Here is a 20321-nt window from a genome sequence, read left to right as displayed (position 1 = left end):
GCGTCGAACACCGCCATTAGGTATTGCTGAAAAGGGTATATTTAGGTTGGCTACTGTCTGTAAGAACTCTTTCCAACCTAAAGGCCTCCGTTCGTCGGATACTCGATGAGGGGCCGTGAGATTTTTAAGCAAATCCACCATGTGAGATCCTTTGATAGTGTTTCCTTTAAAAATAAATTCACCGCTATCGTTCCACACAGCCCCGGCTTTTAAAAGTTTTTCCATAACGTACGAAGCGTTTCTTTTGTTTCTCGCAGAAATGTTAGCGAGGACCTCTTGCACGATCTCGTCTTTGGGTGGTTCGGTCACCGCTGCTTCCGTTTTGCTTTCCAATATTTTAGGTAGAGACAGGGTCAATTGAGCGGTTTCCTGCTCTCCTATTTTAACCAAGTTTTAAAAATTTTGCAGCACAGACGCGTAGAGTTTCGCCTTATTCATTCAGATCAGTCCTTGATAAAATACCACGTATTGCATCGTCCAAGTTGTTTTCAACAGTCTTTCTTATGGTTTCCTTCTCCGCGGCGATGTTTCTAAATTTATCGATCTGATGTTGAGGGACTAAATACATTTTCTCAGCAGTCTCCATGTTAATTGTTGCGGGACGCGATTAAGCTGCTTATAAAAGGAATGGCTACACTGAGCAAAGGCAGAAGAAATCCTCCGGATAGATTAATAACTTTCCTTTTTCTTTCAACGGAAGCTCTTTTATCAGCAAATAGTTTGATCCATTTTTTTTGTTTTTTTAAAACCCGATACTGTTTTGTCGTCAGTGGTATGTTTCCCCTGAGCACGTTTAAAGCTAGTTCACATATGCTCAGGATGAGATCTGTGGGCGCATCGCGTAAAATATCCTTTCTCCTTCGGGATGGAGACCTGTGTAATGAATTCAGCAACGGGAGGGTTTTTTTAAATCGCTCAGACATTTGTTGTCGATACTTTAAAGTTTTTTCTTCTTCTTCGGAACATACACAACCGGTTTCTCCCCCGGAAACAACCCTGAACGGAGACGAAGTTCTTCTGGCGTTTGTGCTTTCAGGTCAACAAATAAATACCCGTAAGGTCTAGAGACGGCATCGAGAAAGCATTCTAAAAAATACTTGCTGTTACCCGGATACATTTGACGAGCCAGTATGCTGATCTGTAATTTATCTCTAGGGTTTTTAAAAAGAACCATGTAGTTGGTGTTCAAGTTGATTGTTCTACTGGTCTTTCCTTGAAAAAACAAGTTTTGAACGAAGTAGATGATGCTCAGATTTCTGTGGTGTGTGTATTTTGTAAAAGCCTTTTCTACTTCGTCATTTTTAATGGCGGATTCCATCAAGTCATCGATTACCAACAAGTTTTTTTTATTTGGAGGAAATAGTTCGTCATCACACAAAGAATCAGGGATTCCTTGAAGAAAATTTATTTTTATTCTGGTCAATAATTCATCGTACAGAGGCTGCCAACACGTATAACACCAGACAATGTTTTCCGGAACAACCGACATTGCCTCTTTACAGTTTTCCAACAACATTTTGATAAAAAAAGATTTTCCACTATTACACGGTCCACATACGATACATGAAAAGGGAAGTTGCATCCTAGCATCAAAAGCAGTCACGTTCATATTTTCCTTTACAAAACACATCAACAGAAACTATATACACATATATACAAGAATAGTCTTAATAGCCGTAAGGGAGAGTTGTAAAATCAGATAATAAAACACGCTTATCGTACACAACCCTGAACCTTTTCAACTGTGATTTGTTTCTCAAATGAAACCCCTTTTTATCTCTCACGATTTGTTTATGCGTGGTTACGAGATGACTTGTATGATCCGGATTTTTCACTCGCTCGTCCACCAGTTCTGTTAGTGATTTCAAATTGACAATTTCAGAATTGATACAATTTAAAGTAATGCCTTTAGCTTTCATGGTTGTTTTTCCTTTCATGGTTTTGTAACCATAGGTTTTAGGACCTGCGCTTACAAATTCCACGATTTGATCGCCATCATCTAGTTCGCTGGTAAGATCACCCAAGTAATCACTTAAGGGTGGCATCCAGTCACCTTCCTTACTTTTAAAAATAACGCTATCTGTGTCTGTGTACAAACAACGCTGATCCAATCGATCCATCAAATTGTACAGCTCAAGCCTAGCGTACGCTGTAGTGAAAATGCCGATGAATACATTAGCGTTTAGCGGTTTAATCAATCTCTCGTCTGCGTAACGCCACTGTACCATCGCCACCTCCTCATTCAAAAAAGAGAACTGACTCACATTATAAATATCGGAGAACATGAACTGTAAAAACTCGGCAGGATCGCGAATTAAGGTCGTGTTTGATCTGTCTGGTTTTTGGCACATCTTACGCCACAACGAATTTAGTGCGAGTTTAGCCACGGATCTTTTGGCAGGATTAACAGTGATAAATTTCGGATCCAACGTAATCCCTTCGTTCTCCTTATATTTGCGAATGTACTCACGTTTAGATGATTCATCAACGACCCAGGACGGATAACCTGAACTTTCCTGTTTGGTCTTGAGGAACATTTTAATATATCTCGTAAAAAGCTTATCAGACCTTTTAGGAAAGTGCCACACTTCAAACACTTTTAGAATTTTGTAACCTTTCTCGACGGCTTTCTCAATTTCGATAGATGCCCATGTTCCGATAAGAGCTCTCTCCTGAGCCGTATGATCGCAATGTTTTAACTGATGTTCAGCACACGTTCTACATAGAGGAAAGAGTTTGCTTTTTACACGAAATGGTAGAACAGGTGCCCACAGACCTCTAGGTGGTAATACCTTTGCTCTAATGATACCAAAGTAATATTTCAGAGGTTGAAAGTCATGATAAATGATGATAGGGTGATCGATCGGCTATGTCTATGTCTTATTTACGAATGGGTAAAGCGAGGTAAAGTCGAAATAATTGATTCTCTCACCGGGTTGAGCTACATAATGCAAGTTTAACGCGTTTGTTCGACTGCCATAAAGAGCATCTCGAGGGTTTAAATGCTCAGGAAAGTCAAAGTCTTTTAGAAAATTTTGCACGAGATTGTCGTTTTTCTTCATTTCATTCCACTCATGTTCCCACATCAGAGTGACTTGCAAATTGAGAGTGTCTTGCAAATTCTTAATTCTCTCCATCGATTTTTGACGGATATCTCCGAAGGTTGCGTTTGATTTGGTAAGAGAATGCGGGGTCACTGAGGGAAAACACTTTTCACAGCCGTGATAAAAACACCCAAGAAACTCAAAAACCTTACGGTTTTCCCCTTCCTCACAGTAACCATCTACATAATAGGTACCGAACCTGACTTCACCTTCGTTCAACCTGTGGCGAATGGGCAGGTTTTGCGTTTTTGAAACATATTCGAGCCATTGTATGGAAGGTGTTGAGAAAGATTTCTGAGTGGCGATGTAATTATCAAGCGTCAGAATAGCTAAAGTGTCTTTACGCAGGAAGTTGGTTCTAAAGATTTTCATGCACACAGATGCGATCGTTATGCATTTAAAGGGATCGACCTTTGTACTATCCAGAATTTCTTGTCTGAAAGCTATACAACCCTTTCTCAAAATTTCTACATCGTTCACACAGTATTCCGCCATCTCTTTCTTGAAATCAAAGACTTTGTCAGAAACCGTTCTGTACCACTTAAAGAATTCTTCTCTATCCTTAGGCATCATGCCATCTACACCGTAAAACTTAGGGTCAGGATACGGCCCTATGTAATCCTGATGTTCTACGGTGTTCCAGAAATGGGGAAAATAGCCTTTCATGCTTTCCGAAAAACCCATGGCTTTTGGGATGCTACTCAATTTCATGGGTAAGAACGATAGACTATCAATGTAGGACTGACAAAACGCGGTATCGATGAAACACAAAATTTTACCGCCTTGCGCTATGATTTTGGGTGTGATTCCTTCTTTCACTAAATGGTTTAACAAAAGGTATGAATCGAACCCTCTAGCGTTATGGGCTATAAACTTGTATCCGTGGTAGGCATTACACCGAAACTTTTTAAAGAAGGCACTGACGCAATCATCCCCTTCAGCCACCCACTCCTCTCCCTTAAAATCAATACAGCATATGAAATTAGCTACATGTGTTCCTGTTTCCTGCCTAGTCTCATAATCGTAAAACACATAATCCGTATTTTCGCTTTCTTTCCTGGCCCTCTGTATAAAACATCTATGCTCGATATCCTCATCGAGTTTTTGGCCACACAGTATGCATTTCGAATGGGCACATACGTGATTCTCACGATTAGAAGGATTATCCCTTATCACACGTTTACATTTACAACAGTGGAATCCCGTTTCACACATAGAATATTCGCCTTTGTGCGATTGAATCTTTGCTTTATGCCTCTCGAAACAGTATTGGGAGCTACACAGTCTCTGACACTCTGGACATTTAGTAACATTCTTAGGGTGTTTGTAACAATCGGGGTCGTGACAAACGTTGCAGCTATAAGCGCATTTATGTTTCCATAAAACGTCAAACCCTGAATGGCAGAAATGACAAACATGACTCGTTCCTAAAAGTCCGGTGATACTTTTAACCCCATAATAGTGGTTGTCATGTAAAAACAAGTAAATCGTTTTTTCGTGGGGAGTCTTGCTAGTTTGAAAGAAAGAGTATCCGGCTTTGCTAGCAGAACAGTGTACGATTACGATTTTGCAATTCAAATGTCTCTCAAATCTCCGTACGTCAGCGAAGCTGACCGCGGTGTTTACGGATAATCCCACATCGTGTTGTAATTTTCTAGTGATTTGTTCGATTTCAAAATCATTTTTTTCACGATTCAAAAGTTGGCTAACACACAAGGCAAAGCACATGTTGTCTCTGTTGTGAAAAATGTATAGATGCTGCATTTTCTTCTGCAGGGTTTCTGATTTGAATATATGGCCTATTTTCCTTCTATTTCCACCACCCCGAAGTGGTCAGACGATTTGGACGACTATTTCAAGGGTATTATCGGTAAAAATTTCACGTTTACTCTGAATTGCATTTTCGAGCATGGTCAGAAAAGAACCTAAATCGATGACACCATTGTCTAATTGAACGCGTGATGAAACATTGATCGTATCACCTCTAATTTCAACGGTGACTACATCCTTGGCAGAAATTAAATTATTAGCGATTTCAATCGCACTGTTTAAAATCTCTAAAACATAATTATAAAAATCTGCAAAGCTGTCAACGTTCGCGATAGAAGAAAAATTCACTCTTCTCCTAATCTCAGTGTTGTTGAATCTTTCCCGATTAATTATTCTAATATTAGGTTCTAATCCATCACCTTCTTGCTCTACTTGGATATCGGGCGAGTTTTCCAATTGAGAATCTTGGGTATCGGGCGAATGTGTGTTTTCCATTTGAGAATCTTGGGTATTAGGTGAGTGTATGTTTTCCATTGGGCGGTTGCGTTCATTATCGTTTTCCGAATTTTGTGCAATATTGTCTGGGTTTTCGATTAAGTTAACAAGACCGTCATTTATCCTCATAAGACTTTGATTAAGTTCGTGTATCATATCATGAGAAGATAACGGACTAGGTTCCTGAGCGTTTTCTGGAGTCGAGACGATATTCTGAACAGGAGATAATGACATATTTTCATTGATTTGATTCACCACGTCTATTAAACATGGCTTTTATCTGCAAAGATTTTCTTTGTTCGATTAGGTTATTTTGTAGCTCTAACAGACATTGATTTAATTCGAAAAATATGTCGTGCGACGTGACCGGCGTACTTGATACAGTTTGACTGGAATTTCGTCTGGGGTTTTCATTTTGAGTATTGTTCTGTTCTGACGATCTTAAATTTTCATTCAACTGATTGACTGCATCGATTAGATCAGGGTTTATTTGTACTGAATGACCGTGTTCATTTAGGTTATTATGTAACTCTAACAGACATTGATTTAATTCAGAAAATATATAATTCGGCGTCACAGTTGTGTTTGATACGACGTAATTTGGACTCTGATTAGGTCTCTCACTAATGACTTGGTGTGACGGAATTAAACTTTCGTTCAGCCTGTTGATCGCTTCAGTTAAACATGGGTTCATGGGTGTGTGCGAATCATTTGAAAAACTCTGGTTTCCGTCATAAAAGAAATCATGCGATAATGGAGAATTTTCGGTTCTCTTTTTTTAATCTCCATATCCGAACTGCATTTCAGTCGTTTCTGCGCCATATCTATCATACAATTTCCTAATCAACTTTATGCTCACTGAGAGACATCTATTCACATTTTCAAGCGTGCTGTACAGTAAAGGGATAAAATCTGTACCTCGACCAGATTCAAGTGTATAATCAATCTGTCCAAAGTTTTCCAATAAATCAGTCTTTGCTTCGAAGAATTCACGCCACACTGCGCAGATCTGTTGTAGTTCGATGTCTTGTTGAATGTCGGTTTCCGAGATGATTTCCTCTTGGTCTTCTATTGCATCACTCGTATCTATAAGTCACAGAACATGTGAAAGAGCTTTTATTTATTTATTTTTTGTGCTGTGTAAATAGAAGGTAAATATACTACAACTCACCTGAAATATCTCCGTCGTAATCACTGTTAGTCATGTTTCCCTCAAATTCTGAATATGATAGAAACAATGTTATATTCACGTATGAAAGACTTTTACAGCATGAAACATTCATAATTTTATGTTATGACTTACGTGTGGAGCTCAGATTCAAAAGGTCATGAGTGGTTGTTTCGGGAATCTCATCATCAGAAATAATCACCAAGCTGTCTATAAAACAGTAAAACTTACTTTTAATAACTTAACATTCTCATTTTAGATCACTACATAGATCTAAGAGACAAATTTTAATTACCTATACACTAGAATCAGATGAGCTTAACTCGGTCTTGCACTGTAATATAAATGTAATGAATATTTACATTTTAGATAAAGTATCGTACCAGATTACATAATGACCAGATAAGGATATTGATTTTTGTACTCAGAATGATTAGTTCTAAGTTTATATCAATATCATTGCCTACTGGATAATTACATAAACATTGTATTTCAATTTATATTTAACTATTAATTGATTAAAATACAAATTTTTACCTGCCGAGAAATCCATGGGGTCTGGAAATTCTGTTGAACTTTGCCGATGTTCAAACTTTCGAAGTAGTGAAGAACTGACTCTGGAAATTCGGTCGAACCTTTTCCGATGTTAAAACTTTCGAAGTGCTCGACTTTATAAACAGGTTCGTATGCATTCGAGTGTGAGTGTGTGTGTGGGGGGGGGTGTGTTTGTGCTCGGGAATGCATCAGAACGGGGGTTTTACGTTGTTGACCTTTTGACCTAGGCCTGACTCGGAGTGCTTCATATTCTACGTGAAAGGAAAAGATCGTGTGTCCCGGGACCGAGAACTTGAAAAGCAAAACGGTTCCTTTTTCTGCATCGAAAAAAAACCCGGCTGTACATCCATTTGACATTACCCAATATTGAATCTTTTCATGTTCTAACATGTATTCTATTCTTCCCAAAAAAGGGTGAGCTTTTTTCGGCGCATTAGGACAAACATCAGCCATGTTGTAAGATCGCACACGTTGTTCTAAGTACAGAGTATTATAAAACCTAGAGGGATGCTCGACTTTTATAAGCAGGTTCGTATGCATGCGTTTGTCTGTACATGCACGTGTGTGTTTGTGTGTGTGTGTGTGTGTGTGTGTGGGTGTGTGTGGGTGTGGGTGTGGGTGTGTGTGTGTGATATTTTTGTTTGGATGTGGGATACACATGGCCGTACCAGGTATGGTCACGACTTGGATGTGAACCAGATTTAACAAAACTATATATATTCTTATGACCTACCACAGAGAGCTTCATATTCTATGTGAAGAGAAAAAACATGAGTATGCAACTTGTGTGTGGGTGTGTGGGGTGGGGTGGGGTGGGGGAACACATGGCTGTACCAGGTATGGTCACGATTTGGATGTGAACCAGATTTAACAAAACTATATATATTTTTATGACCTACCACAGAGTGTTAGAAAAACATGAGTATGCAACTTGTGTGTGTGGGGGGTGGGGTGGGGTGGGGTGGGGGAATACATGGCCGTACCAGGTATGGTCACGATTTGGATGTGAACCAGATTTAACAAAACTATATATATTCTTATGACCTACCACAGAGAGCTTCATATTCTATGTGAAGAGAAAAAACATGAGTATGCAACTTGTGTGTGGGTGTGTGGGGTGGGGTGGGGTGGGGGAACACATGGCCGTACCAGGTATGGTGTTGTGGATAAAAAATGTCATAAAATAAACATAAGGGAGAAGAAGGAAAAACGGGCACCTAGACACATAGAAGCGGGATTAGGCGGACATTGACAGATTGGAATTAGGAGCAATTTAAGAGCAGTAATAGTCAAAAAAAGTCAAAAAGAAGTGTACGAGCTGAGGAGTGCTAAAAACACACACACACACACACACACTCATGCAGTCAAGGGCGGGCAAGTAGACACAACATACATAAACACACATGAATAACTTTAATAATATCTTATAGTAATAGAGAAACTCTATAAAAAACAGAATAGTAGGATATGCAGGACAGTAGAACTGTAATGATATTAAGAAGTTGGAAGTACAGTAAACCGCTTTTCAAGTAGTATAAATATATATAAACTAAGAAATATAGTGCAAATATGAAAATAAATTATAAACGAGAAATACAGGGAAAAAAAAGGAAAATATAACTTACTCATGATTCAGATGGTGAAGATTCTCGTCTCGCAAGGAAAGCCTTAATTTTTAGAGAACCATGAAGAAAGCCAGTTATAAGGGTGGCTGCCCCCCCCCCTCCTCGAGATAACGATAAGACCAAGGTCCCTCCCGGTTGTTTAGTCGTCTTGCTTACGTCATTTTTTTAACCTAGGGAATTGAGAATCCTGGTTTTTGACAACCTAGGTAAATGAGAATCCTGGTTTTTGACAACCTAGGTAACTAGAAACTCTGGGTTTTTGTTTCCTGGGTTGTTGGAAATGCCTGAGTTCTGATTTTATGTGTAAATTAAAACCCCTGGTTTCAATTCTATGGGTAAGTGAAATAGGCCTTTTCTGGAAACCTATGGGTTATCTAGTGTGTAAATACAGTATAAATACTGGAGCTTAAGCTCAGGATATGGGGATCACTTCTGAGAATTCTCATCGGTGTGGATCTCGTGTGGTGGAATGAAACAATAAAGCTGGACCCTTGCTTCTTCTCACTCACGGCTGGTGTATTTTTTCTATCTCCAACTGGTCTCAGAGGTAGATGTGAGTATTGGCTTCTAAGTTGAATTTTAAATGTTTTTGGGTAATAGGCTAAATTCGAGCCAACAATGGTCACGATTTGGATGTGAACCAGATTTAACAAAACTATATATATTTTTATGACCTACCACAGAGAGTTAGAAAAACATGAGTATGCAACTTGTGTGTGTGGGGTGGGGTGGGGTGGGGTGGGGGAACACATGGCCGTACCAGGTATGGTCACGATTTGGATGTGAACCAGATTTAACATAACTATATATATTCTTATGTCCTACCACAGAGAGTTTCATATTCTATGTGAAAAGATGTACCATGTGTGCGCAACGTGTGGGGCGGAAAAACACACATGGCCGCACCATGTATGGTCACGAATGGATGTGATCCAGATTTAACATAACTATTCATATTTTTATGATCATGACCTTTGATCTAGATATAGAGAGTTAGAATGTGTATCTTTTTGACCTTTGACCTATACCTGTCAAAACTACGGTTACAATATATACCAACTATTTCTCTCTCCCGATCACTCAATTTGGCCGGGCAGCCAGCTCGAGGAAGAATCCTGGTGGTTGGAAATGTCTTCCATTTATGGATGATGGAGGCCACTGTGCTCATTGGGACCTTCAATGCTGCAGAAATGTTTCTGTACCCTTCCCCAGTTCTGTGCCTTGATACAATCCTGTCTCAGAGGTCTACAGACAATTCCTTGGACTTCATGGCTTGGTTTGTGCTCTGACATGCATTGTTAATGTGGGAACTTATATAGACAGGTGTGTGCCTTTCCAAATCATGTCCAATCAACTGAATTTACCACAGGTGGACTCCAATCAAGTTGTAGAAACATCTCAAGGATGATCAGTGGAAACAGTATGCACCTGAGCTCAATTTTGTGTGTCATGGCAAAGGCTGTGAATACTTATGTACATGTGCTTTTTATTGTTTTTTTTTTGTAATAAATTTGCAAAGATTTCAAACAAACTTCTTTCATGTTGTCATTATGGGGTACTGTTTGTAGAATTTTGAGGAAAATAATGAATTTAATGCATTTTGGAATAAGGCTGTAACATAAAATGTAGAAAAAGTGAAGCGCTGTAAATACTTTCCTGATGCACTGTATGACACCTTGTGCTGGCTAGCCAATGGTCCCAACCTTTCTATACTATTGCATTCTATTCAATATGACCACTATATATTGGAAGTTGCCTTCTCCAGCTGTCAATTTCTGTGGCAGTTGTTATATCATACACTTTCTGTCAAACTGTCAATCAAAGTAGTGTGTGCTGATTTATGGCCCTTTGTGCTTCCATGACCGCTATTTCGGCAGGTAAGCTAATTTATGACCAGTGGTGGGGGTAACCCTATCGACTGTATCAGAGGTTCAATCTGGCCCCTGTGTGTCTGGGCTGTGGTGGAGGTGTGTGTGTGGTGGGGGGATCAACAAGGGTATTTATGTTAATGAGTCTGGTTGTTAGGGGGGGGGAAATACGTCTGAAAAGCGTGTCAATGGTTAATATTGGGTATGCGTTTGTGTTACTGTGTGGGGTTATTTCGTTTGTGTAACCACATTGTTAGAAAAAGCATGATGTTTGAATGTGTACATATATGAGTAGAATATTTGTTTGTGAAATAAATGAAAACAAATGTTGATTACGTTTTTAGGGAGCCAGGTTTGCCTTTGAGTAAAAAGTTTAGGAGCTAAAGCGTTTAAAAAAAAAAAGAAAAAAGAATCTGTTTAAAAGAATCGCACATATTACGTGTCTTTCAAACACAAACCTTTAGGAGGTAAAAATGATTAAAATAGCGGTTTAAAAAGAATTGCTCGTATTACATGACTTCTAATTAAAGATCCTTATGAGGTAAAAATGTTAAAGTGTTGGCTAAAAGAATTGCCTTTATTGTTTAAATTAGAAGATAAGATGTCTTCCAATCGCTAGTAACGCAGTAATGATATTAAAACCGAATCATTTCTCACTCTCTCTCTAAACCCCACCCATACACACGTGTTTCAGACACACTTCTCTCTCTCGCTCTCTAAACCCACACCCATACACGTGTTTCACCGGCAGACAGTTTCTGTAGGCTATGTGCATCTAATTTATGACTCTACAAGTCTGTTCTGCATGTGCACCTAATTTATGATCTTTGTGTTTTCCTCACCAAGAGTTTTGTTGGGGAAACACTTATTTTATGACCAGTGGTGTGGTGTAATCCTATCAGTTTGTTTATGATAATGAGTTAGTGTCTGGGCATGTTAATGGCTTTACGAAATCCCCACAAATAGGTATGCACTGTGTTGAAAAGCAGAGTCAGTTACGCAGAAGTTTCTAAGATCTCGGCTGTGTACCAGTGTTTGCGCTGCATAATTTAGACGAACCGGCGGTTTCTCATTTTAGCTCACCGCTAAAGTTTTGTTTTTATTTTGAATAATACTTCAAAGAGGAGATGGCTGTCTATCGTAACAGTAAGTGTTTTATTATTATTACGCATTATTAAGAATGTTTATTTATAAATTAATTTATGGGTCTGTTTAATGGTTAAACAGATATCTAACGCTACACTTGATGCTGACATAGTGTGTATTCCGGACATCGTAGATGAAATCAAGTTTCTGAATAAGGCAAGCGGTACGTACATGTGTTATTATTTTCTAAGTATTCGTGCCTATGTATGATGTATTGTGTATGTGTAGAATGATTACACGTTTTATTTTACACAAAGGATCGAACTCAGGCGGTGCGGCTCGGCGAGTCAGGTCGGATAACCCCGTGCTCGGTAAGTGTTGTAATAATTAGATATTTGACGGTTCTGTTTAAATGTGGTTTTATGCTGTTTTCTTATGGGTTTTTTTGTGTTCATTTGTTTACTGCTCATGGATTGTCAAATCTTGTAAACAAGATTGACACACCAGTGTTCAAAAATCATGCTGCGGGTTCTACTGAACGGCTTGTGTCAACAAAGCCTAGAAAGAACAAGCGCAAAACAGTTACGGTCGCTCAGGTCCATGCTCCGACTGACGAATGTTTGAGAGACAGAGGTTTAGTGACATCTACAACGCCTAAGTGATCAAGATCTTCCTCAGGGTCAACAGACTGTATGTAGCATGTGTTTTCCCCGGCTCCTGGAGAAACGCCTGCCAGCGAATGGGAGAGGACGAATCTGAGGCTCTACCTTCAAATCAAGAAGCTTATGGTCGCGAGTCGTATTCAGAGAGCGTCTGGACAGCCTTGAGAAGAAACAGCGTTTTTATAATCAATCTGTAACGGATACTTTACAACAACACACCATCATACATAAACATATTATAGCTACCCAGAGGCTCCTTGCTGGGGAGATTCCACGCATTGGCCATGACCAATATCTGACGACGGAGTTGTTACAGCAGATTGTACAATTAGTTAAAAACACCAAACTCGGGTGAATTGTACAATATGGTTTTTTATACATCGGTGTGTTTACTTGTAGTAATTACTGATTCCTATCTGTTTATGTTGTATATATGTGGAACCTTTTTCTTTTTGCTGGAGGAACCCCTGGTTCATGGTGGGTGATTAGACATCTCTGGTGTGACCACTCCTTCATTATCCAGAGTCCTGGTCTCATCAGGTATTGTGACACTCCGGTAGCTGGTGAACATCACAGGAACGGACCTGTCACGGGCAGAGGACTTAGCAGCGCGCCTGGGACTACGGTCCCTACGCGTTGTGAACGAGCTCCTACATCGCTGGAGGTCCACCCTAACATCAGAGGAGGGTCTCAGCCGATGGACAACGAAACAAGTGAGACTGGGGCTACAGAGAAAGAACCTTTTCCCCAGCTGGTCATCGCTCCAGACCTAGATGGGTGTGGGGGCCCCCTCCTGGAGTTCAGCGGTAACATGAACATTGAGAAAGTGTCCGGTAAGCTTCTGTACAAAGCCTGCGTGAAAGTTTTAAATAAGAAAAAGCTGAATGGGAGAGTGGACACTCCATGGCGATGTGTACTGGGTTTTAATGATGATGATATTGAACCAGAGTGGAGGGCACTATACAAACCACCTTTAACCAAAAAATTTGCTGACCTCCAATGGAGGATTTTACATGGAATTGTTTCTGTGAATTCTTTTATCTCCATTTTAAACCCTGAGGTCACACAGGAATGTCCATTTTGTTCACAGAGAGAGACTGTTTTTCATGCTTTTATACATTGCTCCAGGTTGCAGCTATTGTTAGTGTTTTTATAAAACAACCTGAGGTCATTTTATGTGGATTTTACTTTTCAGTTTTTTATCTTTGGTTTTAAGTACATCAGAAAGAACAGATTCAAGTGTCAGCTGATCAATTCTATCTTTGGTCAGGCAAAAATGCCGATATACCTGAGCAGAAAAAAACAAAGTGGCACAGAACATGCGATGCCATAAAAGTTCTCTCCAGACTGATCAAATCAAAAATTTTGATTTGAACTTTTACAGGCGTATGGGAGACTTGGAGGTGTTCAAGGCAGTGTGGTGTTATGAGAAGGCTCTGTGTTCTGTAGTGGAGGGAGAACTTTGTTTTACAACAGCATTAGGCTGATAATGTTCTTAATAACTATCCGTTGTTGCGCTGACTTATTTATTTTATTAATTTATGGTTTTTCTTTTTAATGCTCCTTTAAATATTTATTTATTTATATATTGAGTCACCTTTGACTTTAATGTGTATAGTGTGACGTGTGATAAAGGATCGTCAAAAGTCTCTCTCTCTCTCTCTGATAGTGTGTACATCTTATCTGAGTACACAGAAGTCTGTGTATATATATATATATATATTTTTTTTTTTTTCTGATAATTTCAGCATTAAACTAAGAACTGAATTCTGTGTCTGTGTGATTTCTTCCCAAGCTCGGTACTGTGAAGGTAATAGTAGCGTGGGTCTAATAATTTAATTCTGAGGCTGGTATCAGCAAAATCTTAACAGTTTAATGGTGTCAGAAGTGGGACATATGGATGGAGATAAGTGATCTTTTATTTTCGGCATTGTTGAAGTTTGGGTTGAAAATATCACATCGTTTTAGTCTGTGATGTTTTCTGCAAACGCAGTCATCGCAGAGCCTTTCACTGAAATTTACTTTTTTATTTTCTGCACGAAGAGTTGTGATCTTGGCTATACCATCGTCTGACCGGTGCTAGAGCAAATGTACACAAAAAAAAAAAAAAACGCCAAATATGATGCACTGCCACCACCTAGTGGCCCCTTTTAGGCACTGCAAATTGACTTCACACACATGCCAACTGTCAGAGGTCTCAAATACCTTTTAGTTACTGTGGACAAATTCTCCAAATGGGTAGACGCTTTCCCATACTCAAAAGAAAATGCAAACACCGTTGTTAAGATTCTAGCCAAAGAAATAACCCTGCACTATGGTATTCCTCAGGTTATTGATAGTGATAATGGAACATCCTTTGTTTCTAAGGTAACACAGAAACTTTGCAATATCTGAAGATTGAATGGCACTTCCACATCCCTTATCATCCACAAAATTCAGGGATTGTGAAAAGAAAGAATCATACCATCAAAAGGCGCCTCCCTGGAGAATCCCTCCAGCAATTGGGTTGACCTTTTGCCTGCCGCCCTATGCGAAATTGATTTGACACCTAATCAGAAAATTAAATGGTCTCCTTTTGAGTTCATTATGGGCAGACCATTTCCCAATCCATGGACAAAGGGTAACCCAGGTGTTTGTTTTACAGGAGATCTGGATGTGATTGTCGGTGACTATACTCAGGTTCTCATTGAAAAATTAATTTTGCTTCTCTCTCTTTATCCACTGAACAGCTTACTCACCCTTTCCTTCAACAAATTCATTTAATCTCGAATATAATTTTATTTAATTTCAGCAAATTTAAAACATTCATTTAAATTCCACAGTTGTTGTATTTTTCTGCATTCTTTCAGGTCTGGTAATTATATTTAATGTTTCTGTTCTTTTGATGCTCTATCTGCACAGTAGTATGTATAATGTCCGTCTGTGACTTTTAAGCTTAAACTTGGCATACGAGATTGGCAGACAGATCTGTAGAATCACGAGATTGGGAAAGAACAAGAGAGTAATTGCGAGACAGGTTGAGGAGGATGTGTGTTTTTGTTCCCTGTATTGAACAGCAATAGTTGTTCAATACGCTAGTTCTGGAAGTGTTCTTGAAATAAACGGACCTTATACCTTCATCAAAACACACATGGACCTCCTGTGTAACACTGACGCAGTTCTCCTTAAAAGTCTGAATCCACGAAAGGTTGGGGAAGCAGCCTTCAGCCCTCCTACATGTGTGGTGGCTGTTACCCTCACTGCTGTCCTGATGAATTCACAACCCCAGTGGATTCATACCAGCCATATCAAGCACTGCCCATCTGTGACGAGAGACAATACTGCTATGAAGTAGTCCTTAGGAGGCCTCTTCTCATCTCACCTTAACACATACACATAGCATTATATTGTATTAGAAACACACACATGAACTCTATCTTCTACTCTGCCAAAGCTTTACTCCTTTGCTACAACTGTTTAGCATCCACACTCATCTTCAATTGACCTTTGCACCTGAAACACATCAGAACACAGGCTATTGTTAACAAATACAAGTGCGATATTAACTGCAACATTGCTTGGGAACAATGCTCTGATTATATATACATCGCTTAACTCATTGAATTAACACTTTGCTATGCCCTTTATATTGACCCGACCCTTTGTAAATGCGTGGCCATAGAGGTGACGGTCGTTTAAGGGAACGGATGACTTGGGGCAGCTGCAGCATGCACAGGTTCCCGTTGAGAACTAAGAGGACAATGATAAGTTCCACATAACTTAGGCATGCTCTCTGTCTGTTCTCTCTGTTCTCTCTCTCTTTCTGATAGCCTGTACATCAGGAGTCTACAACCTTTTTTCATTTGAGAGCTATTTAAAAAAAAAAAAAGTGGCTGAGAGCGACTACGGTCATAGAATATTTACAATCTTTCACAAAATGTATCATAACTCTCAAATGAACAAACTGATATACACCTGAAGGAGTCAGAGAAGAAAACAGAATCAGAGAATACAGTTCTTTATGGAAAACAGCACACGTTGTTATAGTTGTCTACACGTTACTATACGGTTGTTTACGTGTATACATTAATGAAAGTCCAAACTAAATTAAACTGGAATATAAACAGCAGTAGCATTTCTGGTAATAGAGCTCTGTACAGAGCTGCCCGTGCCAACCTGAAAGGTGGTATTAAGGAAGCTAAGGCGGCCTATAAGAGGAGCATAGAGTCCCACCTGTCCAGCAAAAATAAACGGGAGGTGTGGCAGGGCATACAGAACATCACGAACTACAGAGGCCGTGAGGCGACAACAGGAGACCTGAGTGCGATTCTGGCAGAAGAGCTAAATTGCTTCTTTGCTCTCTTCAACATCACAACAACAGCATTCATCTGCTCCAGCCCCACCTCCACCCTCATCTGGCCCCCGTACCAGTCCAGCCCTGCCTCCATCCCCTTCTGGTTCCTGCACCACTCTACTTACTGTGAGGGAACACGATGTTAGACGGATGTTTCTGGCAGTGAACCCCAGGAAGGCTGCTGGCCCAGACGGTGTACCTGGTAACGTGCTCAGATCATGTGCCCACCAGCTTGCCCACATCTTTACCAGAATTTTCAATCTCTCCCTGGTCCAAGCAGTCATCCCGTCCTGCCTAAAATCAGCCACAATCATTCCAGTGCCAAAGAAGTCGCCCACCACTAGCCTGAATGATTATCGTCCTGTAGCCCTCACTCCAGTTATCATGAAGTTCTTTGAGAGATTGGTTCTTCAGCACATCAAGGACTACCTCCCCCCAGATTTCGATCCTTTTCAATTTGCTTATCGTGCAAACAGATGCACAGAGGATGCTATCACCGTAGCTGTCCACTACGTGTTGAGACATCTAGAGCAGCAACAGAGCGACATACGGATGCTTTTTGTGGATTACAGTTCGGCTTTTAATACAATAATTCCGGACATTCTCGTTACCAAATTGGTCACCCTTGGCCTCCCCCGCCTCACGTGTGCCTGGATAAAGGACTTTCTCACCAACCGGTCCCAGACAGTGAGACTCGGGCCCCACCTCTCCTCCACTCGCACGTTGAGCACAGGTTCTCCACAGGGCTGTGTGTTGAGCCCCCTCCTGTACTGTCTCTACACATATGACTGTAGACCAGTCTACAACAATAATCTTATCGTCAAGTTTGCTGACGACACCACAGTGGTCGGACTTATCTCAAAAGGAGAGGAGGCAGCCTACAGAGAGGAAGTCCTAAACTTGGCAGCCTGGTGGTCAAAGAACAATCTGACTCTAAACACCAAGAAAACCAAGGAACTTATTGTAGACTTCAGAAAACACAACACGGAGCTGGCCCCCCTCTTCATTAATGGTGAGTGTGTGGAGAAGGTCCACACCGAGCGGTTTCTTGGCGTCCTTATCTCTGCAAACATCTCCTGGACGGACAACATCACAGCGGTTATCAAGAAGGCTCAAACGCGGCTACACTTCCTGACTTTATCACTTTATCACGGTGTGGTACGGTAGCTGCACCGCAGCAGACAGGGAGAGGCTTCAGAGGGTAGTAAGAGCAGCACAGAAGATCATTGGCTGCCCTCTCCCCTCCCTGATGGATATTTACACTTCCCGTTGCCTCAGCAGAGGAAAAACTATCATTAAGGACAGTTCTCTCCCTGGCTTTGATCTGTTCAATCTGTTGCCCTCAGGGAGACGTTACAGGTGCATCAAAACAAGGACTAGTACATTTAAGAATAGTTTCTTCCCGAAAGCTATTACCATGATAAACAAACACATGTACTGAGTCCACAGCATATGTATATATTGTCTCAAAACTGTGCATTTCATAGTACCTCCCCCATCCACCCCAATATCTATCTATCTATCTTGCATATCTATCTTGCATATATTGTATATCTTGTTTATTTATTGTTTATTTATCTTGTTTATTTATCTGTGTATTATCTGTTTATTCTTCTTGTGTATTGAATGTATATGTTTGCATGAACAAAAAGGAGTGGCTCTTAATTTCATTGTACATATGTATAGTGACAATAAAAAGGCATTCATTCAAATGTTAGTAGTGGTAGTTAGTTAGTGGTAGTGTTAAGTCGACTGGTGCATCAAAAAGGAGCTGTGGAAGCAATTGTTACAGGGTACTAATTTCAGTTGCAAATCCACTGGCCATCCCAATAGCACCATTGTGCCCATTACCTCTATTCAAGGTCCCAGCTGAAAGAATTGACATGAACACCATCAGGCCATTAGAGAGATGCACATGAGGGTATTGATTTGTGTTATTTCTGTTATTTCATGTAACACTATGTACAGGACCAGTGCCTCCATGCATGCTGAACATACACTGTTGCATAGGCACTTTTCTGAATCATCTCCTGGGTTGACCAAGACACTGTGACACAGCAAAGGTTGGCATGTTGCAAAGGAAATTTTCCACTGTATTTTCACATCTACTCTTTGGCACAAGCTTCATGAATGTGAAACAGTGTAAAGTGCTTTTGGAACCACTAAGGTTAAAAAAGCGCTATATAAGTGCAGACCATTTACCATTACCATGTCTGCTCCTGCCTCGTGCTTTGGGATTAATCGGCTGTACATTTCCAGACGTGTACTTAAGCCTCGTCAGTCTCCATCCCCGGGGCAGATCATTGCTGCTGCTTTGTACAGCAGGTATTTCGTTACGTGTATTGATTTCTCCTGTGTATGACCTTCTGCCTGTTTTTGAATTTGTATCTGCTCTGTCCCTTTAAGTTTAATGATTCAGCTCCCAAACTGCTGGAAATGTGGGACGGGTTCTAACTCTTCACCAAAACTGCTTTATCCTGGAGAAGAGGTTTGAGGTGAGACTCCTGTCGGTCCTGGTATGTTTCTTAATTCTTAATGCTGAAAGACAGAAGAGCATCAGTGTAAACACACATCAGCATAAACACCAACACACACACACATTATTCAGTATGATACAGTAGAGTAGAGTAGAGTAAAGAGACAGTAAGTCAGTAACTCACTATACTCTCTCCAGTTTACAGTGTGGATCCTTCAGTAGATCAAAGAGCAGCTTCACTCCTGATTCTCCTGGATTATTACGCTTCAGATCCAGTTCTCTCAGGTGTGATGAGGAGTTTGACCTCAGAGCTGAAGCCAGAGCAGCAAAACCTTCATCTGTAATCCTGCAGTAATTCATCCTGCAAAAAAAAACCCTCTCACATTTAACACACTCAGTTTTAGCTCTGAAAACATCAACTACACAAAATCTTTATATACAGAACATTTACTCTCCATCTCACACACACAACAATGACAATATATCACATCACTACAATTACAATCACCACAGATGGAAACTGGATGTAGCTGTGTTTATTAAAACTCTGCTCTGTCTGTGTGTGTGTGTGTGTGTGTGTGTGTGTACCTCAGTATCTCCAGTGTACAGTGTGGATTCTCCAGTCCAACAGAGAGCAGCTTCACTCCTGAATTCTGCAGGTTATTGTGTCTCAGGTCCAGTTCTCTCAGTCTGGAGGAGTTTGAGCAGAGAACTGAGGACAGAACTCTACAGCTTTCCTCTGTCAGATTACACGCCCACAGACTGGAAGAGAAATGATGAAGTGTTAGATTTATTTATCTGATTGTGAAATGAGGTGTTTCCATTAGGTGGGAAATAAAGTGTTTACCTGAATACAAGGTTCTAATGTCAGGATAAAAATATAAAATGAACAGCCTGTGTATAAACAATAAACTAGTATTGGCATGTTATTAAAGTAAATGTGTGTGTAATGTACACTGATCTACACCCTGTAGAAATAAATGTACTTTGTTCTGATGTGAGAAGTGATGTAGATATTTCAGCATTAACACAAAGCTGAGTTTCACAGAGACGCTAAAACTGTTGGAGTTCATTGTTCTTTGGAGCTTAATCTAACTTCCACACACATACAAATCACATAACACACATATATACACACACACACACACACACACACACACACACACACACACACACACA

The 20321-nt window shown here is 40.2% G+C and overlaps 1 protein-coding gene across 1 annotated transcript in view; it reads right to left on the bottom strand.

Annotated features, from left to right (window-relative positions):
- Window positions 1-17818: 17818 nt before the first annotated feature.
- LOC128634613 (NACHT, LRR and PYD domains-containing protein 12-like) overlaps window positions 17819-20321 on the bottom strand; it is a 38473-nt gene continuing 35970 nt past the window's right edge. Inside the window, exons 8-10 of the mRNA XM_053685321.1 lie at window positions 19731-19904; window positions 19327-19503; window positions 17819-19204 (exon numbers count right to left, since the gene is read on the bottom strand). Coding sequence (XP_053541296.1) covers window positions 19192-19204; window positions 19327-19503; window positions 19731-19904 — 364 coding nt within the window. The 3' untranslated portion in view covers window positions 17819-19191. The remainder of the gene's footprint in view (window positions 19205-19326; window positions 19504-19730; window positions 19905-20321) is intronic.

This window comes from Ictalurus punctatus, chromosome 13 (assembly GCF_001660625.3).
Source record: "Ictalurus punctatus breed USDA103 chromosome 13, Coco_2.0, whole genome shotgun sequence".
NCBI classification, from domain to species: domain Eukaryota; kingdom Metazoa; phylum Chordata; class Actinopteri; order Siluriformes; family Ictaluridae; genus Ictalurus; species Ictalurus punctatus.
The sequence above is the reverse complement of the archived record's forward strand: the minus strand, read 5'-3'. Positions and strand labels throughout refer to the sequence as shown.